The following is a 21,848-nucleotide window of genomic DNA, read 5'->3' as shown; positions in this document are numbered from 1 at the left end:
AAATAAACAGTTCCTAGAAAATAAAAGAGTAAGCTCTAAAGATGAGATATAGATGGATGAGTTTTGCTATGTGAGATGTATTAAAGTTATTTTAATGGGGTGCACAGGGAGTACAGATACCTAATTAAGGCGTCTGCTACACTTTGGCCAAAATGTTCTATACTTTTTATGACAAGAAATAAGAACAATTTAGAGAAAAAATAGTGTTTATGTACCACAACATCCGGAGAGGCATATTTAATATGGTCAATTTAAAGTTATTCCATCATTGATCCCAAACTGAATATTGAGCTTAATTTTCCACAAGAGGTACAACCATTCATTTTATTTGTCTCTATTATAAGAAATGGGTTGTTTTGGCATCATATGCGTTTTGCAATTTGTTAGATATATTGCCTTTTTTTTCAGGAAAACAGCAGTTTTGGGGCATTTTTGAGAAATCTGTTACACTGCGCAAACACATTAAGTGAAAGTCTGGCCAAACTAGCCAACTTAACAAGAACTAAGTCGACAATCGAATGAGTATAGCAGTGTACTCAACCTATATGTGCAACAGTATGAGAACTTGCCTCATTGCTATGTAAATTGTATGGAAACCTTAAACGAAAACCTGTCAGGTCTCCCACGGTCTCCAACCCAGCAGCAGTTATATATACAATATATCACATTCTGTTCCTAGCCAGCCCTTTATAATGTTAGTCACTTAAATCCATGTTTAAAAAAGTATTTATAAGCTGTGTCTTTCTTATGCTATAATTAGGCCTTTGACTAATCGAGGGGGCGTTAGTTTCCCCAGACTAGTCGCTCCTCTCCTCGTGTTATCATGCCCCTCATGATTTGCCAGAGCCGGCTTCATCGCCAGCTCTTTGCAAACCTCACACATACACGTGGCTCTATTTGTCAGTGTCAGTGCGCCTCCCAAGAATCACAACTTATTACGCTCAACTGCAAATGTATTAGATCAATGGGGTCTCACCACTGACACCAAGACCATTCATGGTACATGGATTCCTGTATACCTTGCTTAACTGGAATATTGGTCATGGATGCTTGGTGCTTGTATTTAAAGTCAATGGGACAGATGGAGATAGTCGAGCTCTGTACAAAAAATTGTCAAGATAACTCAACACTTACATGGGTTGTCCACTACTTGGACAACCCCTGCTCAATCACCATGTAAAATGATAACAGCTATAATCACCTCCGGCGTGGGCCGTTACAGCGGAGTCAGCATTGGCTCTCCCGTGGCTTGCGAGACATTTTTATGTAATTAATGGCCGCTTCTCTGTCACTTCCTTACAACGTAACTGTCATCCAGAGAGCAGAGACAGCTCTCGGTTCTCCTGGGTGTCATTTTTGTCTGAAGGAAGTGACAGTGAAGCAGCCGCTGATTTACTGTGGGGCTCATGTGACATAAGAAAGTTTCACGAACCCTGGGAGAGCGGGCTCCATCATCGCTGGAACGGCGCCCGCCCTGGAGGTGAGTACAGCTGCCACTATTTTACATGTGGAAACTATGATGATTGAGAAAGGTTATCCGAATAGTGGACAACCCCTGTAGCACAACAAAAAACATTGAATTTGTATAGCTACTCGTAGATGTTGAGTTAAACTTTTCTGCATCAGAATATCTTTATGTATCATGAAAAATTACTACATTGGTATCATGCAGTTTTTGAAGCACACTGAAAATTTTAAAAAGTCACAATTTGCACCAAACGAAAGCTGTGCAACATTTTACATTTCTGCAACATGCACACAAGTATTTGAAAAAGTGGAGGTGTATCTGTTAACTTTTAGAAAGTTTAATTAAACTTTGCTATAGAAAGTGTGGCAAATTTCGGTGAAAATCTACAACTACTCCAAGAAGATGTCGATTTCATTTTCTGACTTTAGGATAGTCTAAAACTGAGACCGTTTGCGGTTTAGTTTACTCCAAAAACTACTTAATACAATTGGGCGAGGGCATAGTGTAAAATTTTGTTTAGACACCCAACTGAAATTACCGTAAAAATTGTCTTTGACGAGAGTTGTACACTCAGAGCATATGGATGATATAAATAAAAAAAACTGGTCCACATCATGGGTGGTCTTCTGAAATAAGTGATCTTCATGAATATTAATGCAGGTATAATTAATTTGCAGCTAATTAATTGTTTTTTTTCTTTCGTGCTTGTAAATATTGGAGCTATTCCATCCGAATCCAAGGTTGAGTGGTCATATTGTAAAGCCTAAATTGTTGGTTTCTCAAATGCCAGCTTATAGAAGTGTATTTGCCACAAGAGACCATTCTTCATGAAGTCCTGGACCTGTCGTACTAATCATACGCCAGGTGGTGATATCATTAGCTTCCAACAACATCTGTTGTGAGGTTTGTGCGGGAGCCGGCAATCAAACACCCATGTGCGTCAGGTTAGATTCTAATAAAGGATCTACATGGACCACACAATATTCCAAACAACATATTGTAAACCACTAATCATTTAACCACGAGGATGTGCGACAAGTGAGGTAAGAGAGAAATTGCAGAAAATTGAAACTATAACAAAAAAATCTGAAGTAGCTCATTTTCGGAACAGAAGGGAACTGGCTGCCTTTTAATGAGTGGCAAGTTCATTAACGGGGCCAATGTTCCATTAATAATGTCGCTACAGCAGCTTTTCCCTTTGCTGATACACTGCTCCATTAACCCATTCTACTCGCAATAGAAAGTCAATTCTGCTCCATTAACTTTTTCATACATAAGCAAACCAAAGGAAATCTCCTGAAATATCACTGTGACAAAATAAATATTTTTGTTGTTTGCTTCACCCATTAATATCAAAACTGCTTGGCAAAAGGCGGTTCTTAAAGGGCAAAACTCAATCAAATGGTCTTTGTGATTTTGTGCGTTAGGCTCCATGCAACAAGATCACATACTGCAGCATGCAGAGGACTGGACATTCTCCATTAATTTTTTTTTTTTTACCAGACCTAAATGCTGAGGGTCTCCTGAGGTTGCATTTTTTATTTTGTTCCCATACCTCTCCATTTCTGAGATATAGTCCCCTCTTCCCTGTATATGAATCTATGATTGTTAGCCAAGGGGCATGTTCCTTTTAAAGACTCACACAGAAAAATGTTGAAAACCCCACCCCCTTGACTAATAAGACTTGATTTACATACAGGAAACAGTGAGCAGTGCAAAAGGGGTTTTACATGAGAATGAAGGGCATAGAAACATAGGCTAATGTCCATGATGTTCATAATGACTACTAAAATTGGGATTGGCATTACATGCCAAAGAGACCATCAAGCCCATATATTCTAGAAAGTAGGGGTGGTCTAAAAATCCCCTGATCATAGCCTTTACCAATGTCCTTACCATTTTATTTGTTATATGACATATCAGAAGATCATTTTAAGGGTATTAAATCTTCTTTAAAGGGAATCTGTCAGTAGGTCTTTACTATATAATCCAAGGACAGCATGAAATAGAGGCTGACACACCGATTTCAGGGATGTGTCACTTATGAGGCTGTGTGTTGTTGTTTCCATACAATGAAAGTTTTATCAAAAACAGATTAACATTGTCCGGACTGATGCTCATGAGAGCCCTGGTCTGACCATGCCCCCTCCTCCGATAAGCAGCTCACTGTCAATAGACAATGTACATAGAAAGGTGTGGGAAGGGTCAGCTTTCTGATGTCTGTTACATGCTACATCTAAAAACTTTGTGTCACAACTGCTGCACCCAGTAAACTAAATGGTACAATTCTGGAATTGAGCTCTCTTACCCTACTTTACGCTTCTCGCAGATGAGGAAGCAAAAACCTGGTGACAGGTTCCCTTTAAAACTGAGACTGGTGATTTAATTTGGCCATTTCTGTATTGATCTTGGACTTTACCACTATATGGACACATTGGGTGAATTAATATGACGTTTTTAATGTTTCTATTTGAGTAAATAATTAGCTAATCAAATGGTCCATAATATTTTAAAGACTGGATTATGGATTGAGCAAGGCAGGCAAATGGAACATTTGTCAGCTCTAATGTATAGGCCTAATGGATTACTTCCAGAAAAACAACCATAACTATTATTGTGAGACCTTTTCACCCAATGTTCCATGAAAGATATTCTGCAGCTATCGCGCTATCATCTACTTGCACAGAAGGTAAACATCATGTTTTGTGAGGCCACCAATAAACAAGAGTAGGTTTATAATACAGTAATCTCAAGATATGTTGAGAATACAAGTTCTTAAGACAATTTCAACTATTTCAGTGAAACAGGCTTTAATCAAGTTTGTGGATCTAATCTTTCATCGTAGTCTAAAATGCAAAATAAAACAGCCCTCTGTCCATTCAGAATGGGTCACTTCTTGACCAATCACAGGAGAAAGTGTCAGACATTCTAGGCGATATGTTATGAATATCTGATGTTTAGGATCTTGTCATTTACTCCTATTTTAATGCAGATTAGCTCTCCTTCCAGAAGGAAGAAACCTGTCTACGTAGTGCCAAATATGTAGCTACTCTGTACCACGACTAGTTATATCAGCTGTACCATGGCTAGTTATACCAGATGTAGCATGACTAGTTATATAAGCGGTAACATGACTAGTTATATCAGCTGTACAATGACTAGTTATATCAACTGTACCATGACTAGTTATATCATCTGTACCATGACTAGTTATATCAGCTGTACCATGACTAGTTATATCATCTGTACCATGACTAGTTATATCATCTGTACCATGACTAGTTATATCAGCTGTACCATGACTAGTTAAATCAATGGTAACATGACTAGTTTTATATCAGGGGTGACATGACTAGTTATATCATCTGTACCATGACTAGTTATACCAGATGTAGCATGACTAGTTATATCAGGGGTGACATGACTAGTTATATCAGCGGTAACATGACTAGTTATATCATCTGTACCATGACAAGTTATATCAGCTGTACCATGACTAGTTATACCAGATGTACCATGACTAGTTATATAATCTGTACCATGACTAGTTATATCAGCTGTACCATGACTAGTTATATCAGCAGTAACATGACTAGTTATATCATCTGTACCATGACTAGTTATATCAGCGGTAACATGACTAGTTAAATCAGTGGTAACATGACTAGTTATATAAGGGGTGACATGACTAGTTATATCATCTGTACCATGACTAGTTATATCAGCTGTACCATGACTAGTTATATCATCTGTACCATGACTAGTTATATCAGCTGTACCATGACTAGTTAAATCAGTGGTAACATGACTAGTTATATCAGCGGTAACATGACTAGTTATATCATCTGTACCATGACAAGTTATATCAGCTGTACCATGACTAGTTATATCAGCTGTACCATGACTAGTTATATCAGCAGTAACATGACTAGTTATATCAGTGGTAACATGACTAGTTATATCAGGGGTGACATGACTAGTTATATCATCTGTACCATGACTAGTTATACCAGTTGTAGCATGACTAGTTATATCATCTGTACCATGACTAGTTATACCAGATGTAGCATGGCTAGTTATATCATCTGTACCATGACTAGTTATACCAGATGTAGCATGACTAGTTATATCATCTGTACCATGACTAGTTATATCAGCTGTGCCATGACTAGTTATACCAGATGTAGCATGACTAGTTATATCATCTGTACCATGACTAGTTATATCAGCTGTACCATGACTAGTTAAATCAGTGGTAACATGACTAGTTATATCAGGGGTGACATGACTAGTTGTATCATCTGTACCATGACTAGTTATACCAGATGTAGCATGACTAGTTATACCAGATGTACCAAGACTAGTTATACCAGATGTAGCATGACTAGTTATACCAGATGTAGCATGACTAGTTATACCAGATGTAGCATGATTAGTTATATCATCGGTAACATGACTAGTTATATCATCTGTACCATGACTAGTTATATCATCTGTACCATGACTAGTTATATCAGCGGTAACATGACTAGTTATATCATCTGTACCACGACTAGTTATATCAGCTGTACCATGAGTAGTTATATCAGCAGTACCATGCCTAGTTATATCAGCGGTAACATGACTAGTTATATCAGCAGTAACACGACTAGTTATATCAGCGGTAACATGACTAGCTATATCAGCGGTAACATGACTAGTTATACCAGATGTAGCATGACTAGTTATATCAGTGGTAACATGACTAGCTATATCATCTGTACCATGACTAGTTATTTCAGTGGTAACATGACTAGTTATATCAGCGGTAACATGACTAGTTATATCAGCGGTAACATGACTAGTTATATCATCTGTACCATGACTAGTTATATCAGCTGTACCATGACTAGTTATATCATCTGTACCATGACTAGTTATATCAGCTGTACCATGACTAATTATATCATCTGTACCATGACTAGTTATATCAGCGGTAACATGACTAGTTATATCAGCGGTAACATGACTAGTTATATCATCTGTACCATGACTAGTTATATCATCTGTACCATGACTAGTTATATCATCTGTACCATGACTAGTTATATCATCTGTACCATGACTAGTTATATCAGCGGTAACATGACTAGTTATATCAGCGGTAACATGACTAGTTATATCATCTGTACCATGACTAGTTATATCATCTGTACCATGACTAGTTATATCATCTGTACCATGACTAGTTATATCGGCTGTACCAATTGACAACTACATGGTAAGTTAATTTTCATCCCATTAAACAGCTTTGAAGCATACATAGGAATATCAGTGATCATCATCTCTGGTTTGAATGAGATCTGCCGTCATGTTTTAAAATGTAAGTAGACATTTATTTTTTTATTTGTTGACCCATGTAAATGTGTGTTTTGCGTAGTGCCTGCTAATATATGTATTGATCGCCATCTTCCCCAGTTTCCAGCATCAATGCATCAATGCAGTCCTCTTCTCACTCACGTGATGGCTATTCCAACTATTGGGATCACACTGGGAGCAAGTTGTAAGCCAGAAGTTACTGTTACAATATAAGCCTACAAGGCTTCATAGACTTAGGGATGGACATATCAGTGGTGCAACGTGTGAGGCCACACAGGGCCCCAAGGGGTAAGGAGGCCACATGCACCTTCAAAGCAGATGGAATTGTGCATTACAATGAGCCATTTGGCTGCAAAGGGCCCGTATGTTGTTCCTGCACAGGGGCATCTTCTGTCTGTGTCTGCCAGGGCATAAACTTACAGTATAAAAGCGACTCAAAAATCACACATAAACCCCAGTGCGATCCAGCGAGTCAGAATAGACATCACTAGAGCGAGAAGAGCACCAGAGCGGTGCTGGAAAACAGGAAGACAAAGATCGATAAGTATATTAACATGCCTACACTAAATTACACATACATTTACACAGATTTAGTGAATAAAAAATGTTCAGGAGTGCTTATTTAATTAACCTTCCAGTGTTGTAAAATTATGGATTCATCTTTTCATGTACAGTTCAGGTTTTTGTATAAGCTGCTTTCAACTGCTGCTCATTCAAGATCCATATTCTTTTTGAGAACGGAGTAGTTAATTCCCTTGTCTGAATATAGGAGTGAAGTACGGGAAGGCTCAGAGAAGAGAATGTTCATACTCGGATTGTTTGCATATAGTGTATTGATCTTGCTGTGTAGCAATTGAAAGCAGCTTCTAAAGAACCATGAGCTGGCAGTGTGAAACAGAGAGCAATATAATTAAATGGAGTATCTGATGACGAAATCTGTCTTTGCATTGCCACCTATGTAGCTATCTTGTAAACACTATGCTGCAGTGTTGTTTCACATGGCTGGTTATTGCTTCTTTAGAGTTGCTTTCAACTGCTGTTTAGACAAGATCTATTCTATATTTGTTAACAGACTAGGAAATTCCCCTGTCTAATTACTTTGCAAAGAGAGTAATGTAATTCCTCTGGCTGAGTACAGGAGGGGAGTGCAGAGAGAAGGGAATTTCATACTCTGAGTGTAGTAATAGATCTTGCTGAGCAGCAGTTGAAAGCTGCTTCTAAAGAAGCCATATGAAACAGCATTTCAGCATAATGTTTGTGGTCACGACAATTTGCTGGAGCCTAGGACAATTACTGATCATGAAAGAAATAACCATTTTCATATACTGTAAATGTCTATTATTAAATAAAATATTCCTTAAAGATAATCTGTCACCACATTTGACCTTTCTAAACTATTAATATGGGCACTTTGAAGGTCTTATTTGTATTGATCGTCTATACTGATAAATGTATTGGATACGTTCTGATTAATACGAGGTCTTTACAGAAATTATTGACTCCTGAATTATTTAGTCGATAGACTAAGATAAGATTGTGCATTCATTACCCTGCAAATACTAAATTTCAAATTGGTCCCTTATGGGCTTTTTAGGTTTCACAACATAATAGAGAATGGATCACTGCGGCATGCTGTCAAAGACGGATATTACTAGGGGGAAATCTATGTCCAACATCGCTTCGTTCAATTTCAGTTGATACAAATCCAAAGTGTTTGTCTCACATGACATGAAGCCTTATGTTATCTCTCATTATGCCCCCAGGCAACCAAAAATAGCTAGTTAGCCCTGCAAGAACGAAGGAAACACCTAAACGTGTTATGTATGTGGATAGCAGAGATGGCAAGCACTTTTACAATCATCAGATCCAGAGAATATTGCATTTCATTACATTAACTTCCTGATTCTATCTCAAAACATTGTCAAGGGATTGCCTTGGATAATGAACTTCCTTCAGATAATCAACCAAAGGCAATTTTCCTACCGCCAAACCCAAGGAGATCAAACAACTTTCCATTGACAGGACTGTCTGATCCAGTCCTGTAAATCCTTAGTTCGCTACATTCTGGGAATTCTACACTTACCCTACAAAGCATATCTTAATGAAACTCTAAGATGCAACTCAGGCCTCCACTCGTGGCCGAGGTGTTAATCACTACTATCTTACGGGAGGCTAGTGCTTCATTAACCTCTGCTCTTGTACCTTAATGGCTCCCGTGGTGATCTGAATGTGGTGCAGCTGCCTCAGCGCACTCTCCCGGTCCATGAAATATGAAGCTGCCAGCTGGTGTAGAGTATCCAACGTGGGGGCAGATGTGTTCCCACGCACTCCGGCTTCTCGCTTCAGCCTTCCCTTATCCACAAACATAGTGAGCGACTCTTCACCTGAGAATAGAAGAAAATATAGAAGTAATTGAAAAAAAAAGTTTGCCATATTGTTACAATTACACGTTAAGTATTTTGAAATTATATTCTGCCCAAAACAGAACAAAAAAAATAATTACACGGACTAAGTATTGAGATGAACAAACACTTAGAGACCCCTACTTGCAAAGAATGGATAAAAGAATCCAACCAAATTGGTATATACGAGAAAATTAGACTTTCAGGGTCTAAAAACCTAAAGACTCTAAACGCATGGATAACCTGGTTGAACGCCTCAGAGGATCACCAAATAAGCACAACCGGTAATCCTTAATTTCTGTCTCCCTACAAATTTCTTTTGGTATTCCCTTTTTCTCTTTTTTCCTTACATATAGTCTGTTCTGTAATGTTGATGACTTGATTTGAGTTTGATCTCCCAAATTGCTTAGTTAATCTCTATATTTTAAGCAGGACTTTCTGACTCCCTACCCTTCCCTTTCCTTCCCGTGTCCCTCCCCACCACTGCCCCTTGTTTTTTAAATTCTTCTTACAACCATTTCCGTTCACAAATCCACAGCCTTGTAGGGTTATCGTTGTGGTTTATTACAATTTGTTTTTCTATACTTTTACTATTTCTGGAAAATATTTACCCTTTTTTACTTTCCTGTTATATTATTGAAATTTTCTAAATAAAGAATATATACAAACACTTAGGGGCGGTTGCAGGTCCAGCACTGACTGACAGCCGACTCTGCATCAGACACGGCTGTCAGTTAGTGCTGGAAGCGCAGTTACAGCCACCGCTCTACATACACTAAGCAATGACTGAAACCCTGCCGGCGCCGCCTCTGTGATTAAAAGTGCGAGGCTGCGGGGGAATAAAGTTAATTTCCTCCTGACAGTGGGGCTCTCAGTGCTGGCGCCGCACAGTATCAGAACGCTATTGTGTCCTACCTACCCATAAAATAAGGCTTGGAAGAGAGGTTTTCACATCTACCATGGAAATCAGACTTCAGTCGTAGAGAGGTATTCACATTAGGTACGTTAGGACTAGTGATGAGTGAGTATGCTCATTGCTCGGGTTTTCGCGAGCATGCTGGGTGTACTCCGAGTATTTTGGCGTGCTCGGAGATTTAGTTTCTGTTGATGCAGCTGCATTATTTGCAGTTGCTGGACAGCCTGAATACACGTGGGGATTCTCTAACAAACAAGCAATCCTCACATGTATTCAGGCTGTCCAGCAGCCGCAAATCATGAAGCTGCGTCGACAGAAACTAAATCTCCGAGCACGCCGAAATACTCGGAGAACACCTGAGCATGCTCGCGAAAACCCGAGCAGCAAGTATACTCGCTCATCACTAGTTAGGACCCATCAGTCAGTTTTGAGACCACCTTGTCGTTGGTTGATGGGCCTGCATGAATTGGCCAAATTATGTGCTAAGTGTCTCATTTTTTCCTAGTATCCAGAAGCCGTATTGCTATTCATATTTCAGATATTTCACTTTGATGTGCTTTATCAATACAGAGTGCAACTTTTTTTTGTTTATCAGAATGCTATTAACCTGCAGATTTACCCTATATCTATACAGGGTAATAGTGTAATTTTCTGCATTGTGAGACATTGTGTTTTAGGTGAAGAAATTCTACATCTGTACCTCTACAATAATCAGGAGCAATATACTGTAGCACAAAGCAGGGAGCAATGTATGACTGCAGTCCCAGACTACCCACATGGTTTGTTTTTTGGTTGTCTGTAACTAATTAACTTTGTGCACATAGATCTGCATAGGTGCTGCATACACAAAATGTTAGGACAACTGTTTATGAAAGTTATATGATTAATTGAAGCAGAACTTAAAATGCAGGTGGCTTTTGCATTGGCTTTGGACCTCTGTGACCTAACTGCTATGATATTTATATCTTGCATATATTACAGGTATTCATACAGTATATATATTGATACTGTATAATAGTCAGGTGCAACATACTTGAATAGACCTAAAAAAAGAAAGAAATGAAAACAATAGCAGTAATAGTTAATTACTGGAAAAGCACTAATGTCAGCATCATTCTTGCCAGGAAAAAAATGCTTTAGCTGGGTTTTTAATGAAAGAAGCTCCATGTAGCCTTGGATGCAGAAGCAGAGGTAAATTTTATTACTATGATGTGCAGGCTTCTATAAAATATGTAATACATTACATTTTCGTGTTTCGGCCCTTAAATCATCATTAGTTCAGTGCACAAGTTATGCATCCCTAATTTACAGCTAGAAAATTATTATTTTGTAATTAACTCGCTTAATTTTTCTGCCTTCCAAACTGCTGCTTGAGGCATCTACTTCATGTTGCCAAATTATAGTGGCACCTCTGTGTATAGCCTTATTGCTTTTATGGTTTTGGGTAATAAGCTGTGATTTATGTTAATCTCCTGAATATCTGTTGAGCTGTGCTCACCTCTGCGTAACTTGAACACAGCAAAGGTGTATGTGTTAAGACAGTATGCAATATCTCACTATGAGCATCTGAAAAGCTTAAAGCAAAACTTTCAGCAGGATTTTGCTAAGTAAACTACAGGCATTGTCATGTTGGCAGTGTTACACTGATTAAAATGATACCTGGGGTGAAGAAATCTGTGTTGTGGTTCTTGTGTAATGAGTGTAAGGGTACCGTCTCACAAAATGATTTACCAAGGATCACGACCAGCGATACCACCTGGCCGTGATCGTTGGTAAGTCGTTGTGTGGTCGCTAGGGAGCTGTCACACAGACAGCTCTACAGCGACCAACTATGCCGAGGTCCCCGGGTAACCAGGGTAAACATCGGGTTACTAAGCGCAGGGCCGCGCTTAGTAACCCGATGTTTACCCTGGTTACCGTCGTAAATGTAAAAAAAACCAAACAGTACATACTCACATTCCGGTGTCCGTCATGTCCCTTGCCGTCTGCTTCCCGCACTGACTGACTCCCGGCCGTAAAGTGAAAGCAGATCCTAAATCTCTATCTATTTAGTGCCATAATCTAAAAATGTCCAATTCTTCATTAACTACTCTATCTGACTGATTTTTGTGTTTTTCCCTACTTTCTTTTTGATGACGCTTCATATGAGAATCCCAGTGCATGCGGTGATACTCAAAAGAAGTGTCATCAGGGGCAAGATGCTGCGATCATTGTTGCGGACCCTACCCCCCTCCCTGATATAAGACATCAGCAGTGATGCTTGTTTCAGCGGCTGGGCTAGTCCCAGTGCGATGTGCACAATTACAGTGTGACTTCATGTTAGCTCAGATCAGCAGTAATGAGCTATCAGCAGAGCACACCGTAAGTGTGCGTTGTAAGAACACAAGGCATGCAGAGTCCAGTGCCCCACTTGTGGGGCCAACACTGGTCTGTACATGCCGAGTATTCTGACAACGCATTCTGTTCCCAACTCATTACTACAGATCCGAGTCAGCGAGAGAGTGCACTGTCATTGTGCACATCTCACAGGGACTAGCCCAGCCCCTGAAATGGGAATCAATGATGACGCTTTGTTTCAGGAAAGGGGCAAAGGTTGAAAAAGTGATCGCAGCCTCTGGCCCTTGATGACACTTTGTTTGAGAATTACAGCATGCACTGGGATTCTCAAATAAAGTGAAAGGAAGTAGGAAAAAAAGAAAATCAGTCAGATATAGTAGTTAGGGAAGGATAGGGAATCTTTAATTTAAGTATATTAGAAAATTGTTTTGATTATGGAATTAAAAAGCTAGGGATTAAGAATGAAATTAATTTGGATCTTGGACCACCCCTTTAAACACTTCTGCATTTCAGAGAAAACATACATTGTAAAGCTGGCTAGGGACTATGTGCCTCGGATGAGTAGTCCAAGAGGCAGGTCTTTCTGTTTCTCTGTCCCCTTGATAGACAGCTCTCTCTCTCTATGTGTGTATATATAGAAACCTATCAGTTTAATGGCGCGGGGCATGAAAAAGCCACTGATGAGTCAAAATGTGAAATATTTGCCTGTAACAGAAGACAGTTTGTTCTCTGAAGTGCTGGAGAGCGGCACAGAAGTGATTTTCTGCAGGCAGCAATGAAGCACGGTGGAGGCTCCTAGCAAGTTTTGGCTACATTTTAGTAAAATGGAGTTGGAAATTTGGTCAAGATTAATGGTGTCCTTAATGCTGAGAAATACAGGCAGATACTTATTTATCATGCAATGCCGTCAGGGAGATGTCTCGTTGGCTCCAAATTTATTCTGCAGCAGGACAATGATCCCAAACACAGAGCCAATGTCATTAAGAAATATCTTCAGCGTAAAGAAGAACAAGGAGTCCTGGAAGTAATGAATTGGCTGTACAAAGCCATGACCTCAACATCAGTCATTTTTCGTGGAATTACATAAAGCTTTTCCACCGCACTATATACGGTAACTACCCATACACTGTATACATACATATACAGGGTGGTCCACAAGTAGGTGGACAGTATGTGTAACAGGGTTATGAAGGGGGAGATTTATCAAACATGGTGTAAAGTGAAACTGACTCAGTTGCCCTTAGCAACCAATCACATTCCACCTTTCATTTTCCAAAGAGTCTGTGAAGAATGAAAAGTGGAATCTGATTGGTTGCTATGGGCAACTGAGTCAGTTTCACTTTACACCATGTTTGATAAATCTCCCCCTTCATAATCCTATTACACATACTGTCCATCTACTTTTGGACCACCCTGTATATATAAATATATGTATACATACTATATATATATATATATATCATATGCAACCATCTTGGGAGCTAGGAGTCTTAATTGTGTTGCTGCATGCTCTTCTGGTTACAGGTCACTGACTAGTTATGGTATCATCATATTTTTCTATCAATCTATTGATTCTTCCCCCTTTCTGAAATTGTAAAGGACCTGTTGAGGTAAACAAGCAATTAGCTTTCCAAGTAATAATTTCAGTGATCTTTCCACAGTGAGCACTCTATATGGCTGTGAGAGCTTAGGAGCCAGGCGGTATATATCATCTTCTCCGCCGCCGTAGCAATTCTGACAAGTGTAGAGCCGATGATGTGCCGTCCGCTGAGCTCTATTCACATCTTATACAGACATGTGCCAATTCTCAACTGAAGGGAAATGGACCCCAAAGGGAAAGGGGGAGATGAAAGTTAAGAAGAAACATGAAAAACGATGAAAAGGAAATTAGAGGATTAATTTAGGTGAGAATGAGACAACTGGACAACAAGTAGGGACCAGAAATTAGATGACAGACGTACGGTTCGGCTAAAATCATCATAATTAGTTTATATAAATTGGATCTTGGATTTTTTCTTTGAAAGGACAAAGTTGGATAGAGATAGAGGAAGAGATACTTTGCTCATGGATATTTAGTATTCTATGATCCTATTTTCGTTACATGCAGTACATGTCCTGCTCCCTCGAAAGACGGAATATTCCAATCTAGAGATAAGAAATTCAATTCGGAAGAATCTTTTTTACTGTTCATTACATGTGTTGGCATTAAAATGACATGTATTGTGCCGCGTGTAATGGCGTGGAGCCTACAGAAAAATGACAGCACTAGAGGCCAAGAAAAATAGAAGATAGAAGACAAGATAGAGGAGTCGATCAAGGGACCAATGGAAGAAGTGAGAGAGGTGCATGGAGGGCTGAATAGAGGTGAGTATAATGTTTTTTCCACTTCTTCCTGACAAATTCAATGTTATTGATGCAAATAAATTTTTCCAGACTATTTTGAGCAAATCTACTGAATTCTAATTTTTGGCAGATTCACCCGTCTCTACATTTAATGCCTGTTAACTCACCAAAATATAAAGATTGCGAGTCCTGTTTCCTCTGAACATCCACAGAGAAAGTCTGTGGCCTTGGACCATGTGAAGCTAACCCCAAGCCGGTCAGGCTATGTCTACGCTTTGACTATTTGTGGATCACTACTCCAGATTCCTGGTGGTTATACCTGTCAAGGATCTCACAGCAAAAATAGCAGCCAGAGCTTTCCAACAGCACTTCTGTAGACCTCATGGTTATCCTGAAAAAGTACTTACAGATAAAGGACCAGCCTTTGAAGTGGAGGTATTTCAAGAATTCTGCAACCTGCATGGATGCAAAAAGATTAGAACCACTCCGTATGATCCGCAAACCAATGGAATGTGCGAGAAAATGAACCAAATAGTGATTGATCTACTAAAGACATTGCCTGTACATAAAAAGGAACTCATGGCCAGAAATGCTACCAGACTTGGTAGACTTGTACAACCATGTCCAAGTAAATTCCACCAACTGTACTCCAGCATACTTAATGAGGGGAAGGTCCAGTCAACTACCTGTCAATCTAGACATGGGAGTCTTAACCCCAGAAGATATCTCACCAGATACAGATTGGGAAACTGAGAGAAAAGTATCGCCAAGTGCAAGAATGCGTAGAGAGAAGTTTAGCACAAGCCAGACAAAAGCAAGAAAGAGACTTTAACCAACATGCTCCTGCAATTCCCTTGTCACCAGGTGAACAAGTGCTCAAACGTAAAAGGAGATTACACAAACTTTATGACCAGTGGGAAGCGGAACCATATACTATCCTGCCTTCAAACTTCGACAACACGAAAGTCTGCCTTATCAGTAAAGATGGAGGAGAAACCTCGACAGCAGTATCCAGAGACCATCTCAAGATATGCTCTGATAAATTGAGGAACAGAGAAACATACCCAGGAACATCTTCACCAATGGAAACAAAGGAAAAGAAGATTCACACTGTTCTTGGAGATTTTCCCCAGTTTTGGACTCAAGTACATCAGGCCATCATGATACCTGTCTTGACTTTTCCCCAGCTGGAAATACAGAACAAAATGTGATTCTAGACCATCCTGAACCAGAAGAGACTCTGCACCAGCAGGTTCAAGCCGCAAATGTCACCCCAGCAGTGGAACCAGAAAATCCACCCTTTGCTATTGGTGAATCTGTTAGACCTATAGTGAATCTAAGAAGATGCAGACTCTTGCCCAATTTACCTACACAATTCAGGCCTACAGATAGTACACACACTTGTGGGCCCACTACAGTAACAGCAGACATGTTAGATCAGGAACTACGCAGGTCTACTTGTAGTACCAAAGGTCAAATCCCAGCTCGTTACAGGGACTAAAATGTCAATAATTGCTGTTATGTGTTTGAATTGCTCGCTTATATCTGTTACAGGTTTAAAATTGACAATAGGACAGTGAATTATCCAAAAACTGTATTTGTACATAGTTGGCACCCTTGAGGTGCACCCTGGTTCTGCCCACTTGCGGCATGGGTTGGACCTTGTTTGTTCCATCTGACCAAAGACAAAACCATCTGGCGCGGCGAACACTTGGTCAGGATATGCCTTGAAGCCCACCCAAGTCCTACATTGGAGTTGATGATGGGTCCCTCGCATCAGTACTGTTTAAGCTTTGGAACATGGACAATCTGGTATAAGGCCAGAAGTACTCTTATTAACTGTTAAGTATTGTAACGTTCAAGTGTCCTCACCTCCCATAAAGGGAAGCAAAAGTTGTTATTGTTCAAATATGTTTCAAAATGTTTGCATTATCTAAACTATTGTTCTCTTTTCCCAGTCCGGGAGCACTGGATTTAACAGGGGGGGGGGAATGTGGCACCCCAGGAGTTTGGGTACCACAGTAGTGCTGTCTTCCTCACGGGGAGGATAGTGCTATGTCTGGAGACAAGTGAGATTTCCTTTGGTAGGTTTACACGTACACAACACCTTCCACTTCCAGGCCAGGAGGGGGAGCTCCAAGCCCTGTTTTAGGGCAGCTTCCCTGAATAAAGATCTTGGTTTGGAGGCGGAGTCAGCTCAGTCTAGAGTAAGAGTCTGTGTGCAAGGACAGACAGGAGTGGAGCACAGAGGAAAGTGAGAGCTCCAGGAGACCACGAGCAGGCCTTTGAAGAGTTACAGCGCAAGAATCCAGGTACCGGTAGCCCAAGGCTTTTGTGGATTATAAAACACAGAGCAGAGCCAGAGGGTATTTTTCTACAAGGACTTTGCCCATAATTACCTGTGGCACAGCAGCACCTAGGAGCCTGGAGTCACCAAGAACAGACCCCAGTTCAAACGGCTCGAGCTGCCTGCTATACAGGTAACTGTCCTAGGACAGCAGAATGATTAAAGGCCTTGTTGAGACACTTTGTGGCAGCAGGGATTTAGAGACAGAAAGCGTAGAGTGGTAGGCTCCCACCTGACTTACCCAGGGGAACTTGCAGTCTCTGGACTGCCCGTACTTCTCTGCCTGCCCTGTGATCTGGTGCTCTGGACTGTGGATGCTGAAGTCTTCAGTAAAGGTAAAGAGACTGCAACCTTGTGTCCTCGTTCTTCACTGCGCCTCTCACCATTCTACCATCTACACACTGGGAAGCCCTGGGGATATACTTGACCTGTGGGAAGGTATACCATCTAGCTGCCATAACATCACCCCAGCGGACCCCTTACAGCAGCGTCAGTCACCCTGACCGAATACCACATGTGGCGTCACAAACATAAACTTTATCCCTTTAAAGACCTTTCCCTTTTATACGGACATCCCAGGGCCACGGACTGGGTCAGCCACCGTGACATCCCCCTGTGAATCGCAGGACCCGGTACCGAGTAACCCCACGGCCCTGGCGTGCAACTCACAAACTCATGCAGGGGAAGCTGACAATCACTTTGTATAGAAAGCAGGATTCACAGACTTCCTGACAGTGTTTAGACTGCTATTTATATGATAATACCGGTTCAAATCATAAAAAAGTACAGCACATATCCTCAAGCTTTTTTCTATAACTCGTCCCACAATGTGCATCATACAGCTCATCCTGCAAAGTGTTCTACAACTCGTCCCATAACTTGTCCCACAATGTCAATGCTAAAATAAAAAAAACAAGTTACTATGACTGTTAGGGCTCTCTCACACCGCCGTATACAGTGGACGAGTACTATCTGATTTTTTTTATTGGATCACAATTGGACCAATGTTATTTAAAGAAGCAGTGATGATGATGAACTATTTTTTTCACTGAAATAATCTATCAGTGAAAAAAATTGCAGCATGCTGAGATTTCACTATAAAATTGGATGCCTATGGGTGCGTGGAAAACATCGGACTGCACTCGGATGACACCGAATGTAGGAGATGGAGAAATTTTTTTCCTCCATCCTTTCCTCATCTGAGAGAATCGGGTCACACTATGCTGACACTCCGATCAGAGTGTCATTAACATAAGGAAATAAGAAAACAAAAACGCAAAAATGAAAATTTGCCCGCTCATGAAGGTGTTAAAACTGCATGCGAACACTAACCAAAAGATATGGATGGTGACTACCCTAACAATTTTTTTGTTAAATAGTCGTTTTAAAATGGTAAAAGAAACTATAGCACCTAATGTACCAAGATTCCTAAGTCTAGCGTCTGACTAATTAGGATACATATGAAAAAGAATGAATGCAGTGAACTTTAGAGGGTTTCTAACTGAAAATCCCCCCTGAAACCAGTAATCATTACTTTATCCAACACATTTTAGTTATACATGAAATGAACAATTCCTTGTAAGAATGGCCTCTTCTTTTCTTGCCCTATTTTCATGTCTATGCAGACATCGCAGCTCAATCCCCCACCCAGTCTTGTTCTCCATCTCCTCGTCTTCCTGTCCTCCTGCAGCCAGTCTCAATTACTGGTAGACGTCATCTTGACTGGAAAATGTTTTCTGTTTGAACTGAATCAGAATTTGCATGAGCTTTGCGAGGGCAAAAGTGACCGCGATTCTCTGGCTGAGGATGGACCCTTTCTTCTCATAAGGACACAGGTCCCATTTTAAGCTCCTCACTGGACGGTGCCTGGGATTCACTTGATTTGTTCATTCTGAATAATTGAATCTAGTAAAAAAATTATAAAATAATGAAACAATTATTAGGTTCTGTAGAATGACGTAGATCTGGGGATTTATGATGGAATATAGGCTGAACTGGATGGACAAATGTCTTTTTTCGGCCTTACTAACTATGTTACTATGTTACTATGTTACAATCAAATGTAGGCTAATATAAAGGTGCTACTGTTAGAATGAAAGACTATGTGCACATTTGCGCAGAATTTTTATATTTATTATTATTATTAATTTGCTTCCTAAATACAAAGCTACCGTAAGTCATTTTCTAAATATTCTTCATTAAACATTTTTCTACCAATTTACTGCTGTAGAGAGTCTGTCAATGCTTTATTTAGCTTAATAATTTGGAAAACTGATAAACAACTGCTAAAGTTCCTGCTCCTCAATCTGGAGCGCTATCTCTCCCTTCTCTTAGTTTTAGAGATAGCAGGAGGGTAATGTTTGTACACAGACTTGCAGTGAGAGGGGAGGCAGTATCTAAACTATTAGCGAACGCAGATAAAATAGACTATGGACAAAATAGAATCACATATAGAGACAAAAAAGTGCAGCTCTGAAGCTCTGATAGTGCAAAACCAAGTCCAGATACGCAGAGAGATCAAATCCAGCCTATATTACTGAAAAGGAAAGTCTCAAACTTGGATCAGGCTGCAAACTGCATATAAGGGGCCTAAAGATGAACAAAAAATTGCAAACCAATTAACTAAAAGAAAATGCTAACATATAGAAAATATTATTTTCCTTGTCAAAATGTCAAGATCTAACATGGTATTAAAGTAATCGGAGATGTGGTGCTTAGACTTCTTCAGGAAAGTCCTCAAGAAGTCTGAGAAAGTCGAAACACATTGAGAACAATAACCCAGAATGTTATCTCCTACACTGCATATTGAGTTTTTTTGTGCACCCACCACCACCAGCCAGGTTACCCTCATCTCCGATTACTTTAATACCATGCTGGATCTCCCCACCTGTGGAGCTGCTACTAGTTTTGTGTCTCACACAACCACACTAGGTGAGCAGTACCGCTTTATTTTAAATACTGTTATTTGTATAAAACTCTATTGAACTTGACTTGTACCAACAGCGAATTTCAATGTCAAGATCTAGAAATATTTGCAAATTATAAATTAATATTATTAAAAGAGGTTTCTAGGTTTCTTATCCCTGAGTAAATCAAGAACTGCCTGAGCCCTTAGATAGTTCATGGGCTTCTTTTTCTGACTGCTGCCAGTGATTGGACATTATTGGATATTATTTAAAAAAATAAAAATGTGAAGGCTAATATTAGACCATATTTAGACCAGGCACACCCCTGGAAGAAGCTACTGCGAAACGTGCGTTGGGGTCGGGGTCCATGTGCTCCTGCTTCTGCACCAGCTTTAGGTATTGTACCTGGCATTTTTTCTTTTTACTTAGACTCCCTATTATATACATCTACATCTACATATCTTTGTCTGTACTTGCCTGGGGTATTTTCTGTCGTCTTGCTTGGTATAATAGCAGTACATTAATCATTATTGTACTGATCACATAGATCTCCTTATGCCCTTGAAATTTTGACAGATCCCATACATTGAGCAAGATGACTATCTACAAGAGTCTATTTTGATTTAAGCTCTAGCAGGTCCTAGCGCTTTTTTATACTACATATCAACCTCTTATTTATAGATTGGCTGGTTCTTCCTCCTTCTGGGCACTCAGTTTTTGAGAATTTTATTATATATGTGTCATTTTAATCATTATCAATAAAATATGGTTTTATATTTGAATTTTGGGTTCGCTTCATCGGCTGTCTATATGTAAGTCCGAACTGTTGGTTCATATTAGGATATGAAGTGCCAGTTCTTTACTTTTTGGACAACATCTGATAAATGTATTCTTTAATGTAGCAAACTGTATTTGGTCTTGTATATTTTTATAACTGCTGTTATATATAAACAGATGCCATATGAATTTCATGTACCCTATTTTTCGGATTATAAGATGCACCGGACCATAAGATGCCCCCCAAATTTTGGGGTGGAAAATAGCAAAAGAAAGATTTTTATAAGATGAGGGTCTGTCTTATCATCCAAATTTAAGGTATCTTACCTGAGGGCTGGCAGTGGTAGAGCGGGGTCACATGAGGTATGGCCCCTTCCTTAGGAAGCCGGCGGCGGCAAAAGTGGGGCAATGCTGCAGTCCCGGGGTATCCTAGCGGTGCGATACTGCGGGTCCGGTGTCGGCGGTGAGGCAGAGCAGAGTGCGTTGCATGCAGCAGGGTCCCTTCCTCAGTATGCCAGTGGCAGAAATGCAGCGATGCTGCCTCCCGATGTCAACAGTGAGCAGAGCCGAGTGCATTATTGGTTTCTTGGCAGCCATTTTCATGAAGCCGAGAGCCGCCGAGAACTCAATCTGTTCACGCGTGGCCTCCGATTTCAGGAAAATGGCCGCTGAGATCTCCATCTGCGCAGGTGTGGCCTCTGGCAGCCATTTACCTGAAACCCACAGCCTCAGGAAAATGAAGCGCAAGAGGCCAGCCAACAACGCAATCCGTGCATGCACCGCCTCTGGCGGCCCACAGCTTCAGGAAGATGGCCGCAGGGAAACCGATGATGCACTCCACACTGCTCACCGCCGACACCGAGCTTCAGCATCACCACACTTCTAACGCTGCTGGTTCCCACATTTTTTTGGGAAAAGGTGCGTCTTATAGTCCGAAAAATATGGTAGGTGACAATTGAGATGAAAATCATCACTTTTTTTCGGAATGAAAATA

General features: G+C 40.2%; 1 protein-coding gene across 2 annotated transcripts in view; it reads right to left on the bottom strand.

The window, feature by feature from the left end:
• Positions 1-21,848, bottom strand: part of BRINP2 (BMP/retinoic acid inducible neural specific 2) — a 380,544-nt gene that overhangs the window by 243,213 nt on the left and 115,483 nt on the right. For both annotated transcript variants that reach the window (XM_077277295.1, XM_077277294.1), the window contains exon 4: positions 9,029-9,210. In XM_077277295.1, the coding sequence (XP_077133410.1) occupies positions 9,029-9,210 (182 nt within the window). The remainder of the gene's footprint in view (positions 1-9,028; positions 9,211-21,848) is intronic.

This window comes from Ranitomeya variabilis, chromosome 8, assembly GCF_051348905.1.
Source record: "Ranitomeya variabilis isolate aRanVar5 chromosome 8, aRanVar5.hap1, whole genome shotgun sequence".
NCBI lineage: Eukaryota > Metazoa > Chordata > Amphibia > Anura > Dendrobatidae > Ranitomeya > Ranitomeya variabilis.
This window is presented reverse-complemented; position numbering and strand designations above follow the sequence as displayed.